Below are 26,829 nucleotides of genomic sequence, written 5' to 3' on the forward strand. Positions count from 1 at the left end.
ATGGGCAGGATTACAATGATAGGAAACGCCTACTGTATATACAGTACATAACACAGGATCCGCCATTCACTATAGGTGATGTCACAGCTCACCTCCTCTCGTACAATGACTGATAACACCTCTATATACAGTAGATAACACAGAATCCAACATTCACAATAGGTGATGTCACAGCTCACCTCCTCCTCCTCCTCCTGTACAATGATAGATAACACCGCTATATACAGTAGATAACACAGGATCCACCATTCACAATAGGTGATGTCACAGCTCACCTCCTCCTCCTGTACAAGGATAGATAACACCTCTATATACAGTAGATAACACAGGATCCACCATTCATAATAGGTGATGTCACAGTTATAGTATGAAGTCCTGGCAATTCATATTTTCAGAGCTGATGCCTGACTCCATCCTCTTTGATGCCAGCAATGTCACCATACTGTAAGTCTTGCACATGTGCAGCTGAAGACTGTGGTGAGAATGTGTTATGACTGATGTAGTCCTGGCTTTGCGTTTGTGCACTACGATTAAACTATTACGGTAAGCACAGATACAAGTCCTGGAGATAAGCTACTTCTGGAAGAAGGGACAATATCTGGTTGATAATTGGGAACAAGCATTACTACAAGTGTCTTATCTAAATGGGCCAGAAGATTAGAACTACTGGTCCAAACTGTAGAAGGACTACGCTATATATACTGTATGTCCAGTAATGCACATGATGTAAAATTGTACCACAACCTATTTATCAAGATGTCGTAAAAAAAAATTCCCCTTTTGTAAGCTGGATAAAATAAAGCCTTAATATTACGCTACCATCACAGTGACACGAGGTGGAATCCTCACACCATCTATGACTATTTCGTTCTCTAGAGCCCGTGATGTCCCCGGAGCCGGAGGATACAGTCGCAGAGTTTCCTTTAGAACCTGCAATGTATCAACACATTACAGCAATCATTTCATATAAAGAAAATTTGAATTTTAAATAGGAATATAATATAGCAATATCTAGGACAGTGATCTGGGACTGACACCTGCGGCTATCAGGGTATGCTTAAAGTTGTAGATCTGTAGCAGTCACAGACAGGGCACAGCAGTAGTAAAATATGATTGTAGTATATATCACTTCTGAGTCTTTTTGTTATATCCTTCAGAGTTGGAGCTTTTGGGTTTATTATGAGATTTATGGTGTTTATTTTATATTATATATTTATATATATATTTAAAGGGTTTGTCTCAACATTATAAATGGTTAAAATTGCAAAGTGCTTACAAAAAAAAAGCAATTTTGCTATTTCTCTGTTTCTAATAAGAGAGAGATTTTTAGTTCTATAGTACAGCTCGCTGCCAATGTTCCCGGACACCTTTCTAGTCTATTAGCGTTGGTCAGTCTTCTAGGCAAGGAGAATAGCGCTTCCACCTCTTTGTGATACAGCTTGTAAGCGCTGCTCTGAAGCTGGCCGGACTGCTGGAATTAGCAATCCCTACACATCTCTGATGCCGAGGAGTAAAGCTATCTCTGCTTGCAGCATCAGAGAATGCACAGTTGGGGTCAGCAGCATAGTCTTGCTGCCAGGGAGAACTGTCAATCATTCAGGAGCGCACCCCACCAGCAAGCCTGAAGCCTGGAGGCAGGGGAGCAGAGTGCTCCTGAACAATGATATTAAGAAAACCCCCTTTAATTTCACAGTGAAGCCATTTGTGATTAGCCTCTTTTCTAGTGGGTATGTCTTGACATCCAACTTGACTAAATAGGGACGTTCGTCATTTCATACCTGGGTCAAGTACTCGAATTGCTCAAGATCATCATATTCAATGTCTTTTTTGGTTTGCATGACTCCATCGACCTCAAGCTGAACCCTGAATATAGAAAAAACATTATCCAATGCACCCCAGTAATCAGTGGTCTGGTAGCCGTTCATGTGGAAGAACTTTATATAATCTAAATTAACAATATTATAGTAAAAGAGCAAAATAAACCTCCAAATAAAGAGGAGAGCAGTCTGTAACAATCAATGTAACACAAGGAGGATTTTCAGCAGTATCTCAAGCTCACTTTTCTAGTATTTCTGGGTTTTGTGCAAGCTCCATGACTGCAAATGAGAGAAAATTGGCGGTTGTTTCCATCCCTGTAAGACAGACACATGGTCAGCACAATGGAAAAGGACAAATGTAAATGAACTTGAGCTTACAGATACAACCACAATTATTCAACCTTCATTGCAAATTATGCTGATTATCATTTTGCTTGCAACAGAATAATTTTAGGTTTTTGTAACTGTACATGTTCAATCAGAGCCGCAATACTGGAGGGCATAATTAATGTCCAGAGAAGAAGATGAGATTCGATAGTGGGAAGCATTTAATGTTTTCCTGTTAAAGATTTAGTCTTGTTATGGTGTCCAGATTTCTATGTAAACTTAGCTCCTCAAGAACACTAAGGTGTAATTCTTCTCAATGGTGAAAATTGTCTATTTTAAAGGGGTATTCCCACAGGATATGCCATAAGTGTCTGATAGCTGCAGGTCCGACCCCTGGGCCCACCATCTATCTCTAGAAATTTAAGTTCCAAATCCTCTATCCTGCTAGCGAATAGGCTCCTCGTGTCACGGGTGTGTCAGAGGTGACAGACAGTCGCCCCGCAGTGGTTTACAGGAGATCTCCACGTTTGGCAATGCAGACAGCTGCCTAGATAGGAGGCTGTCTTTAGGACCCAGCGACTACCTCCCTCTGGCCTGGGTGTATATATAACTGGTCTCTCCAGGTGGGCATCGCCGGTTATACTCATTCCTACTTGGAACTTGGCTGAAGTAGCATCACGTCCTCTTTGGAGTCTTGAGGCCATGTGCCCTGTTGGAGTTTCTGCTAAAGCTAAGTTGTAATTCCTCTGTGTTGTCTTCCCCTTTTGTCTTTAGAGTGCTAGCGGAGGTTGACTAGCGCTCATCTCCTTCCACCCCCAGCTTTAGCCTTACGCCAGGGATAGTAGAGCGAGGCACGTGATCGGCGACAGCTGCGGAGGCTACATAGGGACGTTAGGGGGAGACAGGGTGACACTAGTCCAGATTAGGAGGTTACCTCTTCCCCCTTTCCCTAGTGTCTGGGCTCCCTTCCCTTTACTCTCTGTGTTGCACTCACACCTGGCGTGACACCTAGCCATGGCATAAAAGTGAAAAATATACCCCCATTTCTTTAAAAATGTACATGGGATATAGGAACACAGCTGATTAAGTTTATCCGAGTCACCAGCCTCAGAAATCACAGGTCAACAGCAGCTCAGATTAGAGACCAGGTCAATGCCACACATAGTTCTAGCAGCAGACACACCTCTACAACAACTGTTAAGAGGAGACTTTGTGCAGCAGGCCTTCATGGTAAAATAGCTGCTAGGAAACCACTGCTAAGGACAGGCAACAAGCAGAAGAGACTTGTTTGGGCTAAAGAACACAAGGAATGGACATTAGACCAGTGGAAATCTGTGCTTTGGTCTGATGAGTCCAAATTTGAAATCTTTGGTTCCAACCACCGTGTCTTTGTGCGATGCAGAAAAGGTGAACGGATGGACTCTACATGCCTGGTTCCCACCATGAAGCATGGAGGAGGAGGTGTGATGGTGTGGGGGTGCTTTGCTGGTGACACTGTTGGGGATTTATTCAAAATTGAAGGCATACTGAACCAGCATGGCTACCACAGCATCTTGCAGCGGCATGCTATTCCATCCGGTTGGCGTTTAGTTGGATTTATTTTTCAACAGGACAATGACCCCAAACACACCTCCAGGCTGTGTAAGGGATATTTGACCAAGAGGGAGAGTGATGGGGTGCTATGCCAGATGAGCTGACCTCCACAGTCACCAGACCTGAACCCAATCGAGATGGTTTGGGGTGAGCTGGACCACAGAGTGAAGGCAAAAGGGCCAACAAGTACTAAGCATCTCTGGGAACTCCTTCAAGATTGTTGGAAGACCATTTCCGGTGACTACCTCTTGAAGCTCATCAAGAGAATGCCAAGAGTGTGCAAAGCAGTCATCAAAGCAAAAGGTGGCTACTTTGAAGAACCTAGAATATAAGACATATTTTCAGTTGTTTCACACTTTTTTGTTAAGTATATAATTCCACATGTGTTAATTCATAGTTTTGATGCCTTCAGTGTGAATGTACAATTTTCATAGTCATGAAAATACAGAAAAATCTTTAAACGAGAAGGTGTGTCCAAACTTTTGGTCTGTACTGTATGTCATCTGCAGTGGTGTAGCATGTGTTGCCAGCACCCAAGGCAAGGTAAGTATGTTGTGCCCAATAACTCATACGTTAGCTCTCCCTTCTAGCAGTCCAGTATTGAACCCCTTAAACCATTTTATATTTTTTATGAAATTATTTTATTATTGTAGCCCTAAACCAAACCCTATCCCTAGTTGTAACCCTAGCTCTATCCATAACCCTATCCCTAACTGTAACCCTATCTCTATCTGTGGCGCCCCTGAGGGTTCAGTCGCCACAGGAGTACTGCACCTCAGACCGAGGTATGGTATCTCCTCTCCGAGGTAAGGAAGGAGAGCCCTTCAGGACCCAACCTCTGCATCCAACACTACACCTCTCCCACCTGAAGGGGGGCTTATATGCACCAGGGTGCTGCCCCAGCCGGGATAAGAGGAGACGGGGGGAAGCAAAGATAGGGGGAACCATGTAGTCGGTGAGGGTGGAGGACGCACCTTTAGGTTACACTTAGCATTTCATATTTAATAAACGGCCATCTTGGGCTTATGGTCTTTGCTTGTGATCTTCATCACTAAACGTGGCTTTCTGTGTGAACCTGCAGCTGATTGAGGATACACGGTCCTCGTCCTCTGGCCTTGAGGCGAGGAGTGGGCGAGAGTTAACGGCTGTCTCTACCCGGTCAAGGTCCCTACCCAAGAAGGCCTGGAGGGGAGCAGAGGAGACAAGCTCCACAGGCAAAAGGATCCCAGGGGGATGCAGACGGAGCGGTATACGCAACCTGTCCTCACTATTCTGGTCTAGTCAGAGGGATTCCTGCTGCAAAAGGGGTACCGGCCCCCGATATCAGACTCTGTCACTTCAAGTCTTAGTCGGAGAAGCCCGGAGGCTCAGTGGATCCCACCGGGTAACGGACGGAGCGGAGTCGCCACCCGTACCCTTATTCTGTGCATAGTCCAGAGGGAGACCCGGCCTTAGTACACGTACCACACATGGACAGGAGAGGACCTAGTGGGAAAGTCTAGGAACACTCTGGTGCGGGGGTCCTGATTCACGCACCCGAACTACCCGGAGTGTGCTGAACCCCTTCCTGGTGGCCGCAGCGCGCCGTGAGGAGCAAGGAGAAGCCTTGCAGCTGACACCTAACATCGTGAGTAAAGCTTGGAAGACTGCATCTAATGCCTCCGGTTCCTTATTTCAACGCGGCACCGCACTACACCGCGCCACATCTCCTACTACTACTCCCCTGATCCGTCTTCTCTGCCCTGAGGCCCTGCTCCACCTGTGGGGAGTAGTACCATCTTCTGCTGCCACTACATCCCGCCTCAGAGGACTGCCGCAGCGCTGGTGGCGAATCATTAGACTCCACAGGTGGCGTAGTCATTACATCCACTCGATTAACACCAACTCTGAAAGCCCATTAAACCTTTTATGTGACGGCCCTGGGCACGGAACGGGTCCAGGCCACGGCTGCAACCCCTCAAATATCTGACCCGGCTCCGAGTGCCCCCATCTCCCAGGGAGGGCTGTGAGCGTCACATATCCATAACCCTATCCCTAATTGTAACCCTAGCTCTATTCTATATACTGTATTTAGGAGGGCACCACCTAGTGGACAAAAAAGGGATCAACTGCTGCATATCAATTCAAGTATCAGAAAGAAGGATGCCAAAAGGAAGAACCAGGTGATGGCGCTGTCTTTGTCACCAAGTGAGATCAAGGTGCATGAACTTCAGGTTGCTCGTAAGTAAAAAAAAAAAAAAAAAAAAAAAGTATTATTCACACTAATATAAAACAATAAAACCTATATACACAACGCGTTTCGGCTGTTTGCAGCCTTCTTCAGGTGTATGGAAAATATTAATTTGACCCTTCTTTTATAGCCCTTTGCCAGAGTGAGAGAGGGAGGGGTTACAAAAAGAGGAAGAGGAGGAGTGCTTCATCCCGCATTGTTCTCAGTTTTTTTCACATATATATATATATATATATATAAACATATAAATATTATATATAAAATAACAAATAACAAACCTTTTTTGTAAGAAACATGTCAATCTGATTAACATCCCATTATGAAAAAGTTAAAAAGTATCACTTCAACACAAAAATACACATCTGTTCTTTTTGTGTTAAAAAAACATAACATAGGAACATAGTAACATAGTTTTTAAGGTTGAAGGAAGACTAAGTCCATCTAGTCCAACCCATAGCATAACTTGTTGATCCAGAGGAAGGCAAAAAAAAACCATGTGGCAAACACTAAGCTCCACATTGGGGGAAAAAATTCCTTCCCGACGCCATACGGCAATCAGACTAGTTCCCTGGATCAACGCCCTATCAAGGAATCTAGTATTTATAACCTGTAATATTATAATTTTCAAGAAAGGCATCCAGGCCCTTCTTAAATTTTAACAGTGAATCACTCATTACAACATCATGCGGCAGAGAGCTCCATAGTCTCACTGCTCTTACAGTAAAGAATCCCCGTCTGTGATTATGTTTAAACCTTCTTTCCTCCAGGCGTAGAAGATGCCCCCTTGTCCCAGTCTCAGGCCTGAGTAAAAAGATCAGTAGAAAGGTCTTTGTACTGTCCCCTCATATACTTGTACATAGTAATAAGATCACCCCTAAGCCTTCTTTTTTTCCACAGTAAATAACCCCAAGTGTAATAACCTGTCTTGGTATTGCAGACCCCCCAGTCCTCTAATAACCTGTCTTGGTATTGCAGACCCCCCAGTCCTCTAATAACCTTGGTCGCTCTTCTCTGCACCCTCTCTAGTTTAGCTATGTCTTTCTTATACACCGGAGACCAGAACTGTACACAGTATTCTAAGTGTGGTCGCACTAATGACTTATATAGAGGTAAAATGATGTTCTCCTCATGAGCATCTATGCCTCTTTTAATGCATCCCATTATTTTATTTGCCTTTGCAGCAGCAGCCTGACACTGGCCACTAAACGTGAGCTTGTCGTCCACCAATACACCCAGGTCTTTTTCAGTTACAGTTTTGCCCAGTGTTTTACAATTAAGCATATAATTATACATTTTATTTCCTCTGCCCAAGTGCATTACCTTACATTTATCCCCATTAAAGCTCATTTGCCATTTATCAGCCCAAGCTTCTAGTTTACATAGATCCTCCTGTAATATAAAATTGTCCTCCTCTGTATTGATTACCCTGCAGAGTTTAGTGTCATCTGCAAATATTGAAATATTACTCTGTATGCCCCCTACAAGGTCATTAATAAATATGTTAAAAAGAAGGGGGCCCAATACTGACCCCTGTGGTACCCCACTGTTAACTGAGACCCAGTCTGAGTGTTTTCCATTAATAACCACCCTTTGTTTCCTATCACTGAGCCAATTCTTAACCCACATACATACAGTGCCTACAAGTAGTATTCAACCCCCTGCAGATTTAGCTGGTTTGATAAGATGCAAATAAGTTAGAGCCTTCAAACTGCAAACGAGAGTAGGTTTTATGAACAGAAGCATAAATCTTACAAACCAAAAAGTTATGTTGCTCAGTTGAATTTTATTAAATTTTAAACATAAAAGTGTGGGTCAATTATTATACAACCCCTATGTTTAATATTTTGTGGAATAACCCTTGTTTGCAATTACAGCTAATAATCGTCTTTTATAAGACCTGATCAGGCCGGCACAGGTCTGTGGAGTTATCTTGGCCCACTCCTCCATGCAGATCTTCTCCAAGTTATCTAGGTTCTTTGGGTGTCTCATGTGGACTTTATTCTTGAGCTCCTTCCACAAGTTTTCAATTGGGTTAAGGTCAGGAGACTGACTAGGCCACTCCAACACCTTGACTTTTTCCCTATTGAACCAGGCCTTGGTTTTCTTGGCTGTGTGCTTTGGGTCGTTGTCTTGTTGGAAGATGAAATTACGACCCATCTTAAGATCCTTGATGGAGGAGCGGAGGTTCTTGGCCAAAATCTCCAGGTAGGCCGTGCTATCCATCTTCCCATGGATGCGGACCAGATGGCCAGGCCCCTTGGCAGAGAAACAGCCCCACAGCATGATGCTGCCATCACCATGCTTGACTGTAGGGATGGTATTCTTGGGGTCGTATGCAGTGCCATCCAGTCTCCAAACGTCACGTGTGTGGTTGGCACCAAAGATCTCGATCTTGGTCTCATCAGACCATAGAACTTTGAACCAGTCTGTCTCAGAGTCCTCCAAGTTATCATGAGCAAACTGTAGACGAGCCTTGACATGACGCTTTGAAAGTAAAGGCACCTTACGGGCTCGTCTGGAACGGAGACCATTGCGGTGGAGTACGTTACTTATGGTATTGACTGAAACCAATGTCCCCACTGCCATGAGATCTTCCCGGAGCTCCTTCCTTGTTGTCCTTGGGTTAGCCTGGACTCTTCGGACAAGCCTGGTCTCGGCACGGGAGGACACTTTCAAAGGCTGTCCTGGCCGTGGAAGGCTAACAGTAGTTCCATAAGCCTTCCACATACGGATGATGCTCCCAACAGTGGAGACAGGTAGGCCCAACTCCTTGGAAAGGGTTTTGTACCCCTTGCCAGCCTTGTGACCCTCCACGATCTTGTCTCTGATGGCCTTGGAATGCTCCTTTGTCTTTCCCATGTTGACCATGTCTGAGTGCTGTTCACAAGTTTGGGGAGGGTCTTAAATAGTCAGAAAAGGCTGGCAAAAGAGATCTTTAATCCACACATGTGAAGCTCATTATTCTTGGTGCCTGAACTACTTCTTAATACTTTAGGGGGACCAAACAGAATTCTTGTGGTTTGAGGGGTTGAATAATAAATGACACTCTGAATTAACTTTTTACGTTTTAAAAAACAAAAAAAACAAAAACAAAATTTGCTGCAGTGCATTTCCCACTTCCAGGCTGATCTACAGTATAAATGTCACAATGCCAAGTTAATTCCGCATGTGTCAACCAGCTAAATCTGCAGGGGGTTGAATACTACTTGTAGGCACTGTATATTTTCCCCTATCCCCATTGTTCTCATTTTATGTATCAACCTTTTGTGTGAAATCGTATCAAAAGCTTTTGAAAAGTCCATATACACAACATCCACTGCATTTCCTTGGTCCAGTCCGGAACTTGCCTCCTCATAAAAGCTGATCAGATTAGTTTGACAGGAACGGTCCCTCGTAAACCCATGTTGATATTGGGTCATGAGGTTATTCTTCTTCAGATACTCTAGTATAGCATCTCTTAGGAAACCCCCCAGGATTTTACCCACAGTAGAGGTTAAGCTTACCGGCCTATAATTTCCAAGTTCAGTTTTTGTCCCCTTTTTGAATATTGGCACCACATTTGCTATACGCCAGTCCTGTGGTACAGACCCTGTTATTATGGAATCTTTAAAGATTAAAAATAATGGTCTATCTATGACGTTACTTAATTCCTGCAGTACTCGCGGGTGTATCCCATCCGGGCCTGGGGATTTGTCAACTTTAGTGATTTTTAGACGCTGCCGTACTTCCTGCTGGGTTAAGCAAGTGACATTTACTGGAGAATTTTTGTTATCACTAATCATGTTTTCTGTCATGCGATTTTCTTGTGTAAATAAGGTTGAAAAAAAATCATTTAGCATATTGGCTTTTTCCTCATCCTCATCCACCATTTCACCCAGACTATTTTTAAGGGGGCCAACACTATCATTTTTTAGTTTTTTACTATTTATGTAGTTAAAGAATATTTTGGGGTTCTTTTTACTTTCTCTGGCAATGATTCTCTCTGCCTCAATCTTTGCTGCCTTGATTTGGTTTTTACAGAATTTATTTAATTTTCTATATTTATTTAATGCCTCATCACTACCTACTTGCTTTAGTTCTCTAAATGCTTTCTTTTTGTCACTTATTGCACCCCTTACAGCTCTATTTAGCCATAGTGGTTTCCTCCTATTTCTAGCATGTTTATTCCCATAGGGTACATATTGTACACAGGTCCTATTCAGGATGCTAAGAAATGTCTCCCATTTGCTTTGTGTAGCTTTATGTCTCAGGATATCGTCCCAGTTTATTGCACTAAGATCATCTCTTAACCGTTTGAAATTTGCCTTCCTGAAGTTTAGTGTCCTTGTAACCCCTCTACTACACATCTTATTAAAGGTTACATGAAAACGTATTATTTTGTGATCACTATTACCCAAGTGACCCCCAACTGGTATATTTGATATGCGGTCTGGCCTATTGGTTAATATTAGGTCTAGCAGTGCCCCCCTTCTTGTTGGGTCCTGAACCAGTCGTGAAAGGTAATTGTCTCTCATAGTAGTCAAAAACCTATTTCCTTTGCTTGAACTACATGTTTCTGTCCCCCAATGTATTTCAGGGTAGTTGAAGTCTCCCATAATAATGACTTCTCCTTGAGTCGCTGCTTCATCTATTTGCTTTATGAGGATATTCTCCGCTACTTCCATTATTTTTGGAGACTTATAACAAACTCCTATCAGTATTTTATTATTTTTTCCCCCTCCCCTTATCTCCACCCACAGGGACTCTACATTTTCATTAGATTCACATATATCCTCCCGCAAGACAGGTTTTAAGGATGATTTTACATATAAACACACACCCCCCCCCTCGCTTGTTTGTACGGTCATTTCTGAACAGACTATAGCCTTGTAAATAAACTGCCCAGTCATGGCTCTCGCCCAGCCACGTCTCAGATATCCCTACCATGTCATAATTATTTTCCAACAAAATGAATTCTAATTCCTCCATTTTGTTGGTGAGGCTTCTGGCATTAGTGTACATGCATTTTATGTATCTCTCTGTACCTCTATTCCTTCTTACTTTATTGACTGTTCTAACCCCACCCCCAATTTCTTTATTTGTGCCCAGGTCACTATCTGCACTATCTTCCCCACCTATAAAATGAATACCCTCCCCCCCAATCCCTAGTTTAAACACTCCTCCAACCTTCTAGCCATTTTCTCCCCCAGCACAGCTGCACCCTCCCCATTAAGGTGCAGCCGGTCCCTAGCGTAGAGTCTGTAGCCAACTGATAATTAAAAAATAATTAAAAAAGAAATGTTTAATTTTTTTTTCTTTCCCTTTTCCTTTTTTGAATAAAGAAAATGAAGATAAATAAAGAGAAATTATATATGTAAATGCACAACTGAGTCCGCTCACCATTCGGAGTGTGGAGCCAAATCGCCTCGCCCGGATCCGGTCAGAGAAGCCGCAGTAACTCAGATGAGAAAAAAGGAAAGGATGATCCAGTGTATCAGGCTAGTTTCTTAAAATAAAACATAGCTTTTATTGTGCCCATTAAAACATTGCTCCTCATCAATTGTTCATATGGTGCACTACAAGGATCAGGACCTACACGTTTTGACATTTAAATCTTAATCATAGTCTCATTGACCCAAGTGCTGACCGACATATAAACATAGTCAGTGAGAGACATTAATTTGCCACCTGTTCACCAGCACGAGGTCACCGTGATGGGCGTGTATGCATCCAAAATAAAACCATTATTATAATACATATCACAAACATTACACATACCACATACAAATATAAAAACATAAAATATGATAGTAACATGACAAGCAGAATATTCTGATTTTTATATATATATATATATATGTTGGGCTATGTGAACACTATGTGTTTTTGGTGCTTTTTTGTGCCTCTTTTCTGTGCAGAAATGGGCCAAAAACGCATTATAAACTTATATCCCATGATCTCCCATGAGATTTTGCATGATCTGTGCACATGATCAGGAATTTTCCTGACTGAATTTCATGTGCAAAAAAAGAAGCAGGATGTCCTTTATTAGTGCATTTTGGCCTGCGTCTTTTCAATCCAGTGCATTGAAAAAAAAAATGCATGGCAAATCCTAAGGCAAAAAAACATGAAAAACACTGTGGAATTTTTGCAGCGTTTTTGCTGCAAAAAGGTGCAAAACATTGCAGAAATTTCTATAAGCAATTCCTGATAGTGCGCACGTAGCCTTAATATTGCAGTATTAAATCTTGCCTACGATTAAGTCCTGAAGGTGAGCGAGTTTCCAACATAAAAATCTGATAAGATTCCCTATTCAAAAGTTTACGCTTATGATCCCCCCCCCCATATTGGTTTATATACCTTTTCAATTCCTTGAAACCTCAGGGCAGATACGTCTCCTTTATGCACTCCTGAAAAATGTTTTGAAACTGCGGATGAATTCGTTGCAAGTGGATTTACTGCATCCGAGATGTGTCTTCTTATGCGGACCTTTAGAGCTCCCGTGGTACAACCTACTGTATGTATTGTATTTTACATTGTGAGCATTCCACAAGGTAAATTACCCAGGGAGTGTTGCAGTTTATAAAATCATGTATTTTGTATGTTTGTTCATTACGTATAGATGTAAAATTATCTTTTTTTATTACATGTGGACATACTTTGCAACAATTAGCACCACATTTGAAAAAAACATTTAATTCAAGCCACATACTCGATTTATAATGACTGGTTTGTTCGCTTTGAAAAAGGCTTGGAGACAGTGTCATACCCAGTGTAGGTGATTTCCTAGCCACAAATCTGATATCATTACTGAGTATATTGCTGAGATAAGAATCCTGATGTAACATTGGAATACATTTTTTAATAATATTCACTATTTCCATGTATTGGGGACAGTATGTTGTGGAGAATGTTATGTTTGGGCTAAAATGTCTCTTGTTACTTCTCTTATTGTTTCTAAGAAGATCCTTCCGATCCAAATTTGCTGCTGATTGATAAGCCTTTCTTAAGCCCCCGTCTCACATAGCGATATCGCTAGCGAGATCGCTGCTGAGTCACGGTTTTGGTGACTCACCAGCGATGTCGCTGTGTGTGACACTTTGCAACGATCAGGCCCCTGCTGTGAGGTCGCTGATCGTTGCAAAGTGTCCTGGACCATTTTTTGGTCGTTGGCCTCCCGCTGGTCAGCACACATCGCTGTGTGTGACCAGCGGGACCAACGATCTGGCTGGTAACTATGGTAAACATCGGGTTACTAGGGGCACGCGCGCACTTAGTAACCCGCTATTTACCATGGATACCACTCTGCTACGGTGCGCGGAGGCTCCCGCGCACCGTAGCAGAGTGGTATCCATGGTAAACAGCGGGTTACTAGGGGCACACGCGCACTTAGTAACCCGATGTTTACCATAGTTACCAGCCTGCTCCTGCTTGCAGCAGGCTGGTAACGGGAGCAGGACATCGTGGAACGATTCTTTCCACGATATCGCTGCTCCCCTGATCGCTGGTGAGCCTGCCTGTTTGACAGCTCACCAGCGATGTATTAGCGATGCAGCAACGATCCCTGACAGGTCGTATCGTTGTCGGGATCGCTGCTGCATCGCTTAGTGTGACGGGGCCCTAAGTCTCCAATCTGGATACCCTCTGGCTTGCAGTTTCCCACAGACTTTATTTGCTTCCCTTTCAAAAGTAATCCTATCTGTGTAATTACCTCTAGTCCTGATTAGTTCCCCATAGGGAATATTCCGTTTGATATGTGTGGGATGACACGATTCGGCTTGTAAAATGGTATTGTTGGCCATACTCTTTCTAAAAGGAGCTATATTCACTGAATGGGTGTATTTATTTCCAATTAATTTAAGATCTAAAAAATTAATAGAATAATTGTCAAAACACCAAGTAAATTTGAGATTAAAATCGTTGAAATTTAGAATTTTCATAAAGTCCAACGCCTCCTCCTGTCTCCCCCTCCACACCAAGAGCAGATCGTCAATAAATCGACCATACCATATAATTTTAGAACTGTATATGTTAGTATCATTATAGATGTAAAGCTCCTCCCATCTAGACATGACGATATTGGATAAGGAAGGGGAGACTTTGCTGCCCATACTGACTCCCTTCTTTTGTAAGTAATAAAGACCATCAAAGCTAAAATAGTCATGGTCTAAAAAAAATTTGACTGACATTAGGATGAAATCCTTAATTTCCACACTGTAGGTACTATACCTGTCTAGATGTTAGTTCAGACTTGACAATGCTACACCATGCGGAATAGAAGGATAGAGCGCTACTACATCACTAGAAAGCCAGTTAAAATTATCCTGCCAGATGAAATTATCAAATATACTAGTTACAAATTTTAAATCCCTGATGTAGCTGGGTATCTCTTGTACTAGAGGTTTTAAATAAAATTCTACCCATCCACTTAGTCTTTCTCCCAGCGATCCTATACCAGCCACTATGGGTCTTAGTGGTGGTGGGAACACGTGTTTGTGAATTTTGGGGAATGAATGGTATATGGAAATTACCAGATGATTTACATACAAATGCTCTGCTAGTTTCTCATCTATTGCCCCCATATTCTGACCCTCCTGTAATAATTTTAATAGTTCTATATTGAAATCCTGTGTGGGGTCCCATGTCAATTTTAAATAGATATCATCATTGTTCAGGTCTATTAAGTTTAATTTTTTATACAATCCAGCATCCAAGATCACTATTGTGCCCCCCTTGTCCGCTTGGCGAACTACAAGATCCATATTATTTGATAATTTTTTAAGGACATATCTATCTTTCTTTGTTAAATTATCACATTTATTTCTGGTACCTGAGACTTCTTTTTTTCAAAGATACTAAATCCTTTTCAATGAGATCTTGGAATTGGTCTAGAACCACTGGACGTGATTTCAAGGGGTAAAAATACTGATTACTTTCATAGAAAAGGTGCTTAAGGGAAGTGTCAGATCGTAAAGAAACACAAGGATCTTCTTAGAAACAATAAGACAAGTAACAAGAGAAATTTTAGCCCAAACATAACATTCTCAAAAAAACCCATACAGTCCCCAATACATGAAAATAGTGAATATTATTAAAAAATATATTCCAATGTTACATCAGGATTCTTGTCTCAGCAATATACTCAGTAATTATATCAGATTGGTGGCTAGGAAATCACCTACACTGGGTATGACACTGTCTCCAAGCCTTTTTTAGTGCGAACATACAAGTAAAAGTTACTATCATATTTTATGTTTTTATATTTGTATTTGGTATGTGTAATGTTTGTGATATGTTTTATAATAATGGTTTTATTTTGGATGCATACACGCCCATCACGGTGACCTCATGTGCTGATGATCAGGTGGCAAATTAATGTCTCTCACTGACTATGTTTATATGTCGGTCAGCACTTGGGTCAGAGAGACCATGATTAAGACTTAAATGTCGAAACGCGTAGGTCCTGATCCTTGTAGTGCACCATGTGGACCTTTGGTGAGGAGCAATGTTTTAATGGGCACAATAAAAGCTATGTTTTATTTTAAGAAACTAGCATGATACACTGGATCATCCTTTCCTTTTTTTCTCAAATGATATATGTAGACCTTAGTGATCACTATGGTCTACATATATCTTTTCTCCTTCTTTCTAACCCTGGCTCTATCCATAACGTTAACCCTAATTGCAGCCTTAGATCTATCCATAACTCTATCCTTAATCCTAACCTTAGCCTTATTCCAAACCCTAGCTCTAATGTATGTTAGGGATTATATGTAACATTTGTCTAAAATCGCAAAGGCAGCTCTTAATAATGAAGGAAGACAATACTGAATCATGTTCTGTCTTCATTCATTATTTGCTCAATCTCAGCTGTGTAGGCAGCGCTGGGAGGGCGCAGTGCAACTGCCTCTTTGGCCCTCCCTATGATACCCCAGTGGTTAGTTGATTCCCTACAACCAATGTGAAATATGATACAAACCATATACAAACCTCCAATAATAAGTGTGACAAAATTATCCACTAAATTCTCAAGATCACAGTCTTTCTCCAAATCTGCAGGAAAAAAATGAAAAGGTTTAACCTATATAAAATATAATGACAGTTCCAATACAGTAAATAGTTGACGAGTGACGGACGAGGCCTCGGCTGCTTCCACTACTAGGGTTGTTATTGGGGCACTCACAGTGTGCATATGGTATATACACCTCCGAATCCAACTCATGGAATATATGTATATATATATATATATATATATATATACCTCTGTACGGTCACTGCCAACTCCACAATAACTAAAGGAACTACTAGCTGCCACCACCAATCGTTTATACCGACCAATTGGACACACGTTACAGATACTGTATGGCTTAAGGGGTGCAGTTTACAGAGCAAGAGGAACAGAGCTATTAAATTTTATATATTTAATCCGGAAAGGAAGGCAGTGATTATAAAAAAATATACAAAGACTTTAGAAAATGGGAACAAAACAATACGGTATATATAATTACATGGTGTAAAAAGGAATAACGAAAGAGAAATCCAAAACGTAATGTTGCCGGAATGACTCTTATCTTCATGGAGGGAAGCGCTCCAATTAGGAAAATGGAACACTCTCATAGAGAATCGTGTCTTCCAGAAATGAACAATGAAAGAAACCCAAACTCCAATTTTTATTAGCACAAGGTTACACCCTCATACCTATCCTTCGTGAGCGGAAATGGGGGCTGGTTGTGGGATGTGCTAGGTCTGTTAGAAATTTATGAGATCCCTAACTTTCAGGATATCTTTGCCCCTGGAGGTCCCAGGCGGCAGATATTGTCATCATGTTTTATGTCGCAAGTTTACCTTTCTATAGAGATGAAACATGGCATGGATAGAATCATCCATCGGGCTAATATTAAGTTGGAGTGGTTAGAATGGCCTTACAGTGATGTGAGTGAATGCATTATGTTCATCCGTTCACTATGACGCCAAAAATATATCTCCCATAAATATCGGATTGATGCAAATTCCAATATTCATCACTGACCACTGGCTCCAAAAGGTCTGCAATTAGTGCTTTGAATAAAGGAAGCTCTTGCCTTGGAAGTGTACTTCTCCGCCTCTGAATAAACGAATCCCAGTCTTGGTGGCTGGTTCTCAGAGCCAATCTTCTGTTGTCAATACCTAGTCACTGCAGGAGGTCCCTACTTCAATGGAGGTTTAAGTTTTAGCTCTCTCACTTACCCAGTTATAATTAGTTTCTCACTTCCCCAGTTATAATTAATCCCATATGTTCAATGTGAGGGTGATTTGTCCCCTCTCTGGAGATATCTTTATGGATTTTTAATTTTTCTCTGCGACATGGGACATTCAGGCCATAGTCACTGTTTTTTTTTCTATATAGTATAGCAGTCATACATGTTACAGATAACCTCCGTACCTGCCATATTGAGTATTTGTGTCAGTACATCATTTGGCAGCTGATGTCCTCGCTCTTTTGCTTTCTGTCGCCTTTTGATACATTCTCTGCCAGTCTCCCGCAGAAGTTTGGTGTTTCTCTGGACCTCTCTGATAAAGGCCTGCTTCCATGGAATATACTTTATATACAGAAAAGTGGCATTAGTTAAAAAAGCATAAATGTTCTTATACCACTGTCATTGTACAGGAGGGGAAGGAGGTGAGCTGTGATATCACATATTGTGAATGGTAGATCCTGTATTATCTACTGTATACAGAGGTGTTATCAGTCACTGTACAGGAGGAGGAGGTGAGCTGTGACATCACCTATTGTGAATTGTGGATCCCATGCTATCTACTGTATATAGGGGTGCTATTAGTTATTGTACAGGAGAGAGAGGAGGTGAGGTGTGATTTCACCTATTATGATTGGTGGATCCTGTATTATCTACTATATATAGAGATGTTATCAGACATTGTACAGGAGGAGGAGGTGAACTGTAACAACAAATATTGTGAATGGTGGATCCTGTGTTATCTACTGTATATAGAGGTGTTATCAATCATTGTACAGGAGGAGGTGAGCTGTGATATCATCTATTGTGAATGGTGGATCCTGTATTATCTACTGTATATAGAGGTGTTATCAGTCATTGTACAGGAGGAGGTGAGCTGTGACATCACCTATTGTGAATGGTGGATCCTGTGTTATCTACTGTATATAGAGGTGTTATCAGTCATTGTACAGGAGGAGGAGGTGAGCTGTGACATCACCTATTGTGAATGGTGGATCCTGTGTTATCTACTGTATATAGAGGTGCTATCCGTCATTGTACAGGAGGAGGTGAGCTGTGACATCACCTATTGTGAATGGTGGATCCTGTATTATCTACTGCATATAGAGGTGTTATCAGTCATTGTACAGGAGGAGGTGAGCTGTGATATCACCTATTGTGAATGGTGATTCCTGTATTATCTACTGTATATAGAGGTGTTATCAGTCATTGTACAGGAGGAGGTGAGCTGTGATATCACCTATTGTGAATGTTGGATCCTGTGTTATCTACTGTATATAGAGGTGCTATCAGTCATTGTACAGGAGGAGGTGAGCTGTGACATCACCTATTGTGAATGGTGGATCCTGTATTATCTACTGCATATAGAGGTGTTATCAGTCATTGTACAGGAGGAGGTGAGCTGTGATATCACCTATTGTGAATGGTGATTCCTGTATTATCTACTGTATATAGAGGTGTTATCAGTCATTGTACAGGAGGAGGTGAGCTGTGATATCATCTATTGTGAATGGTGGATCCTGTATTATCTACTGTATATAGAGGTGTTATCAGTCATTGTACAGGAGGAGGTGAGCTGTGACATCACCTATAGTGAATGGCGGATCCTGTGTTATGTACTGTATATACAGTAGGCGTTTCCTATCATTGTAATCCTGCCCATAATGATAATGACATTACTGTGAATAAGTGATCTCTACAGACCAGGGAGTATAAGTCTAATTTTAGTGTTAGTAGACTGAAAACAGTAATTTTTTGATTTGTATTAAAATATAGCGATTAACATAGAAAAAAAACAGCAAACATTCTAAAAATATATATATTCAACATAAAAACTTGTTTTCCACATAAGACATTTTCTAATAACGTGCTTTAACACAAACCTTTGCAAGCGGGTTAAGAGCTTCATTCAGGCCTTTTGTAACAACTGAAATGGCTTGTGGAATCAGTGTGTGACACCCCAGCTCCAAACCAAAAGCAGCCTGAAATAGACAGACAGGGCCCACAATGACTACTATAGCCTGTTATTTTACATATGTCGGAGTATGTCTTCTTTTATGTGAGTATTATCATTGACTACAGTAGTTTCCATGAACTTTGAGATCATACGTCCCATCCTGGAGTCACCGAACAGATCTATATGGCTATTTAATTGACTGCCCGTGTACGCACAAGAGTTCAGCTGCCGTTTTAACAGCTCATCTATATGTTGTATCTGCATACAAGGACACAGAATCTACATAAACAATTGCACGCAAGGTTGAGGCCATGGTCGGAGGACAAATTATGCAAACGTTCCAGTTTCACCTTTACAGGTGTGCACAAATGTAAAGCAGGTTAACGCTTTGGAGACACAGACATTTTTTTTTTCGTTTTCGACACAATGAATACGCCATGCAAATGTCACCAAGAGGTTAAAAAAAAGTTCTTTAATCTGCACAATCATTTTTTTTTATCTTAAGAAAAGTTCCCTTAAAAATAAGTTGATCACAGATAATCTTTCTACTTTAATCTCCGGCAATCAGCAATAATCTTTAGGGAACTCAGCAGTAAGTGTTCAATTTCCCTACAGCGCCACCACAGGGTATATGGAGCATTGCGTAGTGTACACAGAAATAAATGGCTGATCAGATACTACATGCATTTACCATGTCATTCAGCTCTTTGTCACTGCTCCGTCCTCTGGGCAACTGCTGGAAGTTACAAATGAGGGACCTAAACTTAGAATTATCTAATGGGGTATTTGAAAGGAGGCTTTCTATACCCTTTAGCAGGGGCGGAACTACCGCCCGTGCAGCCGGTTAATTGAACGGGGGCCCCGAGGGAGAGGGGGCCCCTCCAGCCTCCAGCAGGGCCGCCATCAGGGCATGACTGCCCTGACTCCAGTATGGGGCCCGGCCGGTAGGGGCCCCCTCGGAGCCCCGTTGGGGGCCCCCCTCTTGTGCATCTCTCGCCTCATGGGGCCCCCGGCCCCATGCTAAGCGCCGGGTCCGGGACATCTCTGTGCTGCGCTGCCGTGGCTGCGCCTTCATGATTCCCCTGACTTCCGGTCATGTGACGGCACCGTCACATGGCCGGAAGTCAGGAGAACCTGGTGTCAGCGATTTGGACGAGCGCCAGGATTCTGCAGGGATTGCATGGGGGTAAGTATAACAAGTTTTATTTTTTTTAAAATACAATTAACTAGGAGTGGAGAGATGGGAGAAGCACATGTGGGGGGGGATGAGAGATGCACATGTGGGGGGGGATGAGAGATGCACATGTGGGGGGGGAGAGATGCACATGTGGGGGGGGGGGAGATAAGAGATGCACATGTTGGGGGGGGGATGAGAGATGCACATGTGGGGGGGGGGTGAGAGATGCACATGTGGGGGGGATGAGAGATGCACATGTGGGGGAGGGGGATGAGAGAGGTGCACATGTGGTGGAGGGGGATGAGAGAGGTGCACATGTGGGGGAGGGGGATGAGAGAGGTGCACATGTGGGGGAGGGGGATGAGAGATGTGCACATGTGGGGGAGGGGGATGAGAGATGTGCACATGTGGGGGTGGTGAGAGATGTGCACATGGGGGGGGTTTGAGAGCTGCACATGGGGGGGTTTGAGAGCTGCACATGGAGGGGTTTGAGAGCTGCACATGGGGGGGATGAGAGCTGCACATGGGGGAATTGGGAGAAAATGAGCTGCACATGGGGGAATTGGGAGTAGGGGGATAATGAGCTGCACATAATGAATGTGGGGTGGGGGAGAGTAAATGATAAATGATGATGGGGTGGGGAGAGCACGGACACGATATAATGAATTGGGGCAGGGGGTGCATGTAAATAATGAATGCGGGGAGCAGGAAGCATAGAGTAGGGGGCGTTGCGGATGCAGGAGTGTAACTGGTAACAAATTGGCGGAAAGAGTAGAGGTTCTAATTAAATTATATATTGAGTGCCTATTTACAGTTAATGGGGGCACCGTGGTGGATTACAATTTATATTTGGAATGGTAGGTTGCATAATAACTAACCATATATTGATGGTGGATGCACGTCTGTATTCAGCTGCGTAATGTAGAAGTTGGGGAATGTGCTCTAGATAACTGTGTTATTTTATGCAGAGACGAGTCCTGGCTGGAAGACGTGATGGCGGTCTGTGCTGGATGAAGGAGAAAAGCGTAGCTGAAGGACTTCACCTAGACATGTCACCAGTGAGTCAGTGTATTACATGTACACTTACACTATATACTATGTACCGGGCTCCTGTGTATAATGTCACTGGTGATCCCTGTATTACCTGTAGACTATATACAGAGCTCCTGTGTATAATGTCACTGGTGATCACTGTATTACCTGTACACTATATACAGAGCTCCTGTGTATAATGTCACTGGTGATCACTGTATTACCTGTACACTGACACTATATACAGAGCTCCTGTGTATAATGAGACTGGTGATCACTGTATTACCTGTACACTATATACAGAGCTCCTATGTATAATGTCACTGGTGATCACTGTATTACCTGTACACTGACATTATATACAGAGCTCCTGTGTATAATGTCACTGGTGATCACTAGATTACCTGGACACTTACATTATACATACCATGTATAGAGCTCCCGTGTATAATGACACTTATGGTAATATTAGTAATGTGGTGGTAATATTAGTAATGTGGTGGTAATATGTGGTCTGGTCATGGTGTGGCAGTTTTTCTCCCTTCTGTGTGGTATTATTCGGTCACTATGTTGTGGTAATATGTGGTCTGGTCATGGTGTGGCGGTATTCCCTGTATGTGGTATTATTGGTCATTTTAAAAAAAAATGTATATGACACATTCCCTTAAAGAAAACTAAATAAACATATATCTAAAAAGAGTATTGGATATTTTAAGAAAATTTTAATAGGTTAGAGTAGGGCCCGGCCAGAAGAGTCTACCTTATCGTGGTGGCGGCTTTAAAAATCTTTTGGCCAAAACAAAAGCTGCTGGCTATGCATGTGGCGCCGTCACATGGCCGAACGTCAGGAGAACGTGGTGGCAGCGACGTGGACGAGCGCCAGGATTCTGCAGGGATCGCATGGGGGTAAGTATAACAAGTTTTATTTTTTTTAAATACAATTAATTAACCAGGAGTGGGGGGAATCAGAGATGCACATGGGGGGGGGGTGAGAGATGCACATGGGGGGGGGGTGAGAGATGCACATGGGGGGGGGGATGAGAGATGTACATTGGGGGGGGATGAGAGATGCACATGGGGGGGTGAGAGATGCACATGGGGGGGATGAGAGATGCACATGGGGGGATGAGAGATGCACATGGGGGGGATGAGAGATGCACATGGGGGGGATGAGAGATGCACATGGGGGGGATGAGAGATGCACATGGGGGGATGAGAGATGCACATGGGGGGGTAAGAGATGCACATGGGGGGATGAGAGATGCACATGGGGGGATGAGAGATGCACATGGGGGGATGAGAGATGCACATGGGGGGATGAGAGGTGCACATGGGGGGGGATGAGAGATGCACATGGGGGGGATGAGAGATGCACATGGGGGGATGAGAGATGCACGGGGGGATGAGAGCTGCACATGGGGGGGATGAGAGCTGCACGGGGGGGGATGAGAGCTGCACGGGGGGGATGAGAGATGCACGGGGGGGGTGAGCTGCCCATGGGATGAGAGCTGGACATGGGATGGATGAGAGATGCACGGGGGGGATGAGAGATGCACGGGGGGGATGAGAGATGCACGGGGGGATGAGAGCTGCACATGGGGGGGTTATGTTTACATAACTTTGTTGCCTTATGAAGGGCAGGGGGGGGGCCCCAAAAATTTCTTGCACAGGGGCCCACTACAGTCTGTGTCCGCCCCTGCCCTTTAGTGATACATATTTGGTTTGGACAAAGGAAGAGTGGACATGACATTTTTATTTTTACCTTGGCAATTACATCCAGTGTGACTCTTCTCAACATTTCGTGCATTACAATCTGACTTTCTCCATCAGCGTTTTCTGATAGCTTCTCCTCCATCTCTTCTACTTTTTCATTAAAAGTTTCCATTAATTCTATAAGGTAGCTGGAACATCGGGAAAAGCAGAAAGAAGTATATACTCCTTGTGGGCCCAAACTACAAATATGCTTGTTGTGTTTGTAATGAGAGTGGACAGCACCATGAGAGGACAACTGCTGCAGCAAATGTTTGTAATGAGACAAAGTTCACTTCTGCTGTACTGTGCTAGCTCTCCTGTACTGTGCTAGCTCTGTTGTACTGTGTTAGCTCTGCTGTACTGTGCTAGCTTTGCTGTACTGTGTTAGCTTTGCTGTACCGCGTTAGCTCTGCTGTACTGTGTTAGCTCTGCTGTACCATGTTAGCTCTAAAGAGACAGAAGGAAACGGAGTTTCTGAGGTATAAAATACAAAAAACTTTATTAAACACTATTAAAAAAAGCTGTATAACAAGACAGATAAACGTTGTGTCAACCCAGAGTGATCAAAACCACCTAGAAAGATCCATAAGATCCACTGTAAACAGCAGGTGCTAATGTGGCAGGAGAACACCCCCAAAGTCCCAAAGTCACCAATAAGACTGTTGTCCATCTCTTACCTGTCAACCTGAGTCCTCATCACCACAACGGTATGGTTTACCCCTCTTGGTCATGTCACACTAGTGACTTCTAGGTTCTGTTATATTATTAAGAAAACTGCATCATAATTACTATTGGTGACTATAGTGTTTAATAACGTTTTTTGCATTTTATACCTCAGAAACTCAGTTTCCTCCTCTCTCTTACATGCATTTTTTTGGAGTTGGCTTCTTCAGGTGATCCGTGGCACCTATTAAGTGCAGGGTCTCACCCTTAATTTAAATATGCAACTGGCTTTTTTGTTTTCCTTGACCGTGTTAGCTCTGCTGTACCATGTTAGCTCTACTGATCTCACTGCAGAGCTGTGTGTGATTATGAGAGCAATGTGTCAGTCATTACATGTCTCACACTGGTAACTCCCCCTTACATTTAAAATAAGCTCTGGAGGCCGATTCTCAGGGAGATCTATGTCCTGCCCATAGATCTTAACAGCTCGTTTACATATAAGAAAAAAGTGGATTACTCCTGGAATAAGATATCAGATCGAAGATATCAAGGTATGATTTTATTTAACTTTCTATGCCCTACATGCTCATATAGACGGCTTAGGGTGGTTAATCCTACTGACAGATTCTCTTTAATATGTAGTAATTTAAAATAAATAGTCAAACTCCCTCTAAAATGAATACAAATGTACATAAGTAGGAAATAGGGGGTACAAACTATTTTGCTTCCGCTAGAGCAGTGTGCACAACTTGACACCCAGGGTCTACATTCGGGCCGCGACGCCATTCTGTTTGCCCCAAGCTATCTCCGACTCTTATGTGTTCAGGAACTCGCAAAAACTATGGAGAAGTCTCATTTTATGGTCATCTTGACTCCTTTTCATTGGACCCTCTTTGTCTACAACAGTGTAAGTTCCAGAAATGGAACCCCCGCTTATTAGATTATATCATATATAGTACTATATATATATATATATTTCGGATCAGAGTACCCCTTCAAATTTTATGCAGCTCTTGGGACTGGTGCAATTTCAAAATTTAGCACTTTGAACAAATAAGGTTGTGCACCTCTGCTCTGGAGAATCTGGTGTATGTCTTGACTTACTCTTTCTTGAAAGCAGGATCCATCACCTTCCTTTGCCTACTCCAGTGATCGTTGTCTTCATCTGTCACAAGACCATTACCCATAAACCTGAAAAGAAAATAAATGAATTATTATTTATAATTCGTTGTCACTTCGACCAAGTAAACAAAGACCACTGGAGTACCATTGAACAGTGGGAGCAATTAGAAAGGAGTACGCCGTATGAAGAAAAGTGTTCGGACGCACATCTTATTCATTGAATTCAGGATATCATCCAGCCCCATTGCCCACAGTGTGTAACATCCGGCCCTCCGCCATGCCATCTGCCTTTACTACAGAACGGCCGGTGGTGCAGAGCTCACTGTTAATGGCAGCGCGGTCCAGTAATAGGAGCCACTGGTGTAACATGTCTGTTCATGACATTTCTTCTAAAAATTCCCCCATCGCCTCAGAGTGATATTATTGAGAAGTGGAAGAAACCGCAGCAATTCAGCCATGAAGTGGAGACAATGTAACGTTACAGAGCGCGATCATCAAGTACTGAGGGGCAGAGGGCAGAAAAGTCACCACCGCTCTGCTGACCTCATAACTGCAGAGTTCAGACCTCCATCAGCACAAAAACTGTGCTCCCGTCTGGAGCTTCATGGCAAGGATATCCATGGCCATGCAGCAAGGTTCATAAACACATGGTTGAGAGAGTTTGTTGTAGAAGAACATGACCAGCTGCACAGAGTCTTGACCTCAATCCCATCCAACTTCTGCTAGGATGGTCTAACAGGGAGCTTCTAACTCTTTTATCTAATAATATGCCTAGATTTGTAATGTTATGGCATGATGAAACATAAAATAAAACAGGATACAGCCTCCTACCTTTCCCCGAACAAGCTATGAGCATGTCTATATTCTGCATCCTTTTTATATTTTGGTGACATGAGGATCTCCTGTAATGAAATAGAAGAATTTAGGTGTCTCCTTCCATCATCATTATAAGTCTTCTACAAATGCACAGGCAACCAGCACTGCAGCGACTCAGTCCTTGTGCAGAGACTCCAGAAGCTCGACCTCATCAGCTGGAGCAATCAATCTTACCATCGGGTGCAACTCCCTCCAGAAACAAAGTAAGTCACAATTCATACATGAAAAAAGCGAGGTGGCACACCGATGTAATAAAAACTTCTTTTATTCCATTTCCATTAAAAATGCAGGCAAGCGGCGCCTTTTGCGGACGACGGCCGTTTCGCGTGTCTATCACGCTTCATATCCTGGACCCGTAGAAGCGTGATAGACATGCGAAACGGCCGTCGTCCGCAAAAGGCGCCGCTTGCCTGCATTTTTAATGGAAATGGAATAAAAGAAGATTTTATTACATCGGTGTGCCACCTCGCTTTTTTCATGTATGAATTATAAGTCTTCTGTTCTTCTTAATCTAAAGGGCCAATGTACAAAAATAATTATTGATTAAATCCAATTGTGAGCTTGTCCAGTGGATGCCTTTAGAAATGTAATTCATTATTTGCCTTTTTTTTGTAGCTGAGTTTGGAACTCAAATTCAGGATCTGTAGTGAGGAAGTCAGAAACTCTAACAGTGAGCCAGAGGAAGTCAGAAACTCTACACAGTGAGCCAGAGGAAGTCAGAGACTCTAACAGTGAGCCAGAGGAAGTGAGAAACTCTAACAGTGAGCCAGAGGAAGTCAGAAACTCTACACAGTGAGCCAGAGGAAGTCAGAGACTCTAACAGTGAGCCAGAGGAAGTCAGAAACTCTAACAGTGAGCCAGAGGAAGTCAGAAACTCTAACAGTGAGCCAGAAGAAGTCAGAAACTCTACACAGTGAGCCAGAGGAAGTCAGAGACTCTAACAGTGAGCCAGAGGAAGTCGGAAACTCTACACAGTGGGCCAGAGGAAGTCAGAAACTCTAACAGTGAGCCAGAGGAAGTCAGAAACTCTACACAGTGAGCCAGAGGAAGTCAGAAACTCTAACAGTGAG

General features: G+C 42.7%; 1 protein-coding gene across 2 annotated transcripts in view; it reads right to left on the reverse strand.

Annotated features, from left to right (window-relative positions):
* The window catches only part of LOC141153591 (cholesterol 24-hydroxylase-like), a 40,265-nt gene that overhangs the window by 4,172 nt on the left and 9,264 nt on the right, over positions 1-26,829 (reverse strand). The window contains exons 4-12 of one of the 2 annotated variants that reach the window (XM_073638542.1): positions 25,715-25,785; positions 24,866-24,952; positions 23,109-23,247; positions 19,064-19,162; positions 17,369-17,525; positions 15,937-15,999; positions 2,060-2,132; positions 1,779-1,863; positions 820-930 (exon numbers count right to left, since the gene is read on the reverse strand). In XM_073638542.1, coding sequence (XP_073494643.1) covers positions 820-930; positions 1,779-1,863; positions 2,060-2,132; positions 15,937-15,999; positions 17,369-17,525; positions 19,064-19,162; positions 23,109-23,247; positions 24,866-24,952; positions 25,715-25,785 — 885 coding nt within the window. The remainder of the gene's footprint in view (positions 1-819; positions 931-1,778; positions 1,864-2,059; positions 2,133-15,936; positions 16,000-17,368; positions 17,526-19,063; positions 19,163-23,108; positions 23,248-24,865; positions 24,953-25,714; positions 25,786-26,829) is intronic. The other variant, XM_073638543.1, reaches the window with a different exon arrangement.

Source organism: Phyllobates terribilis, unplaced genomic scaffold (genome assembly GCF_046119375.1).
Source record: "Phyllobates terribilis strain yellow unplaced genomic scaffold, ASM4611937v1 Scaffold_7__3_contigs__length_470593459, whole genome shotgun sequence".
Lineage (NCBI taxonomy): Eukaryota > Metazoa > Chordata > Amphibia > Anura > Dendrobatidae > Phyllobates > Phyllobates terribilis.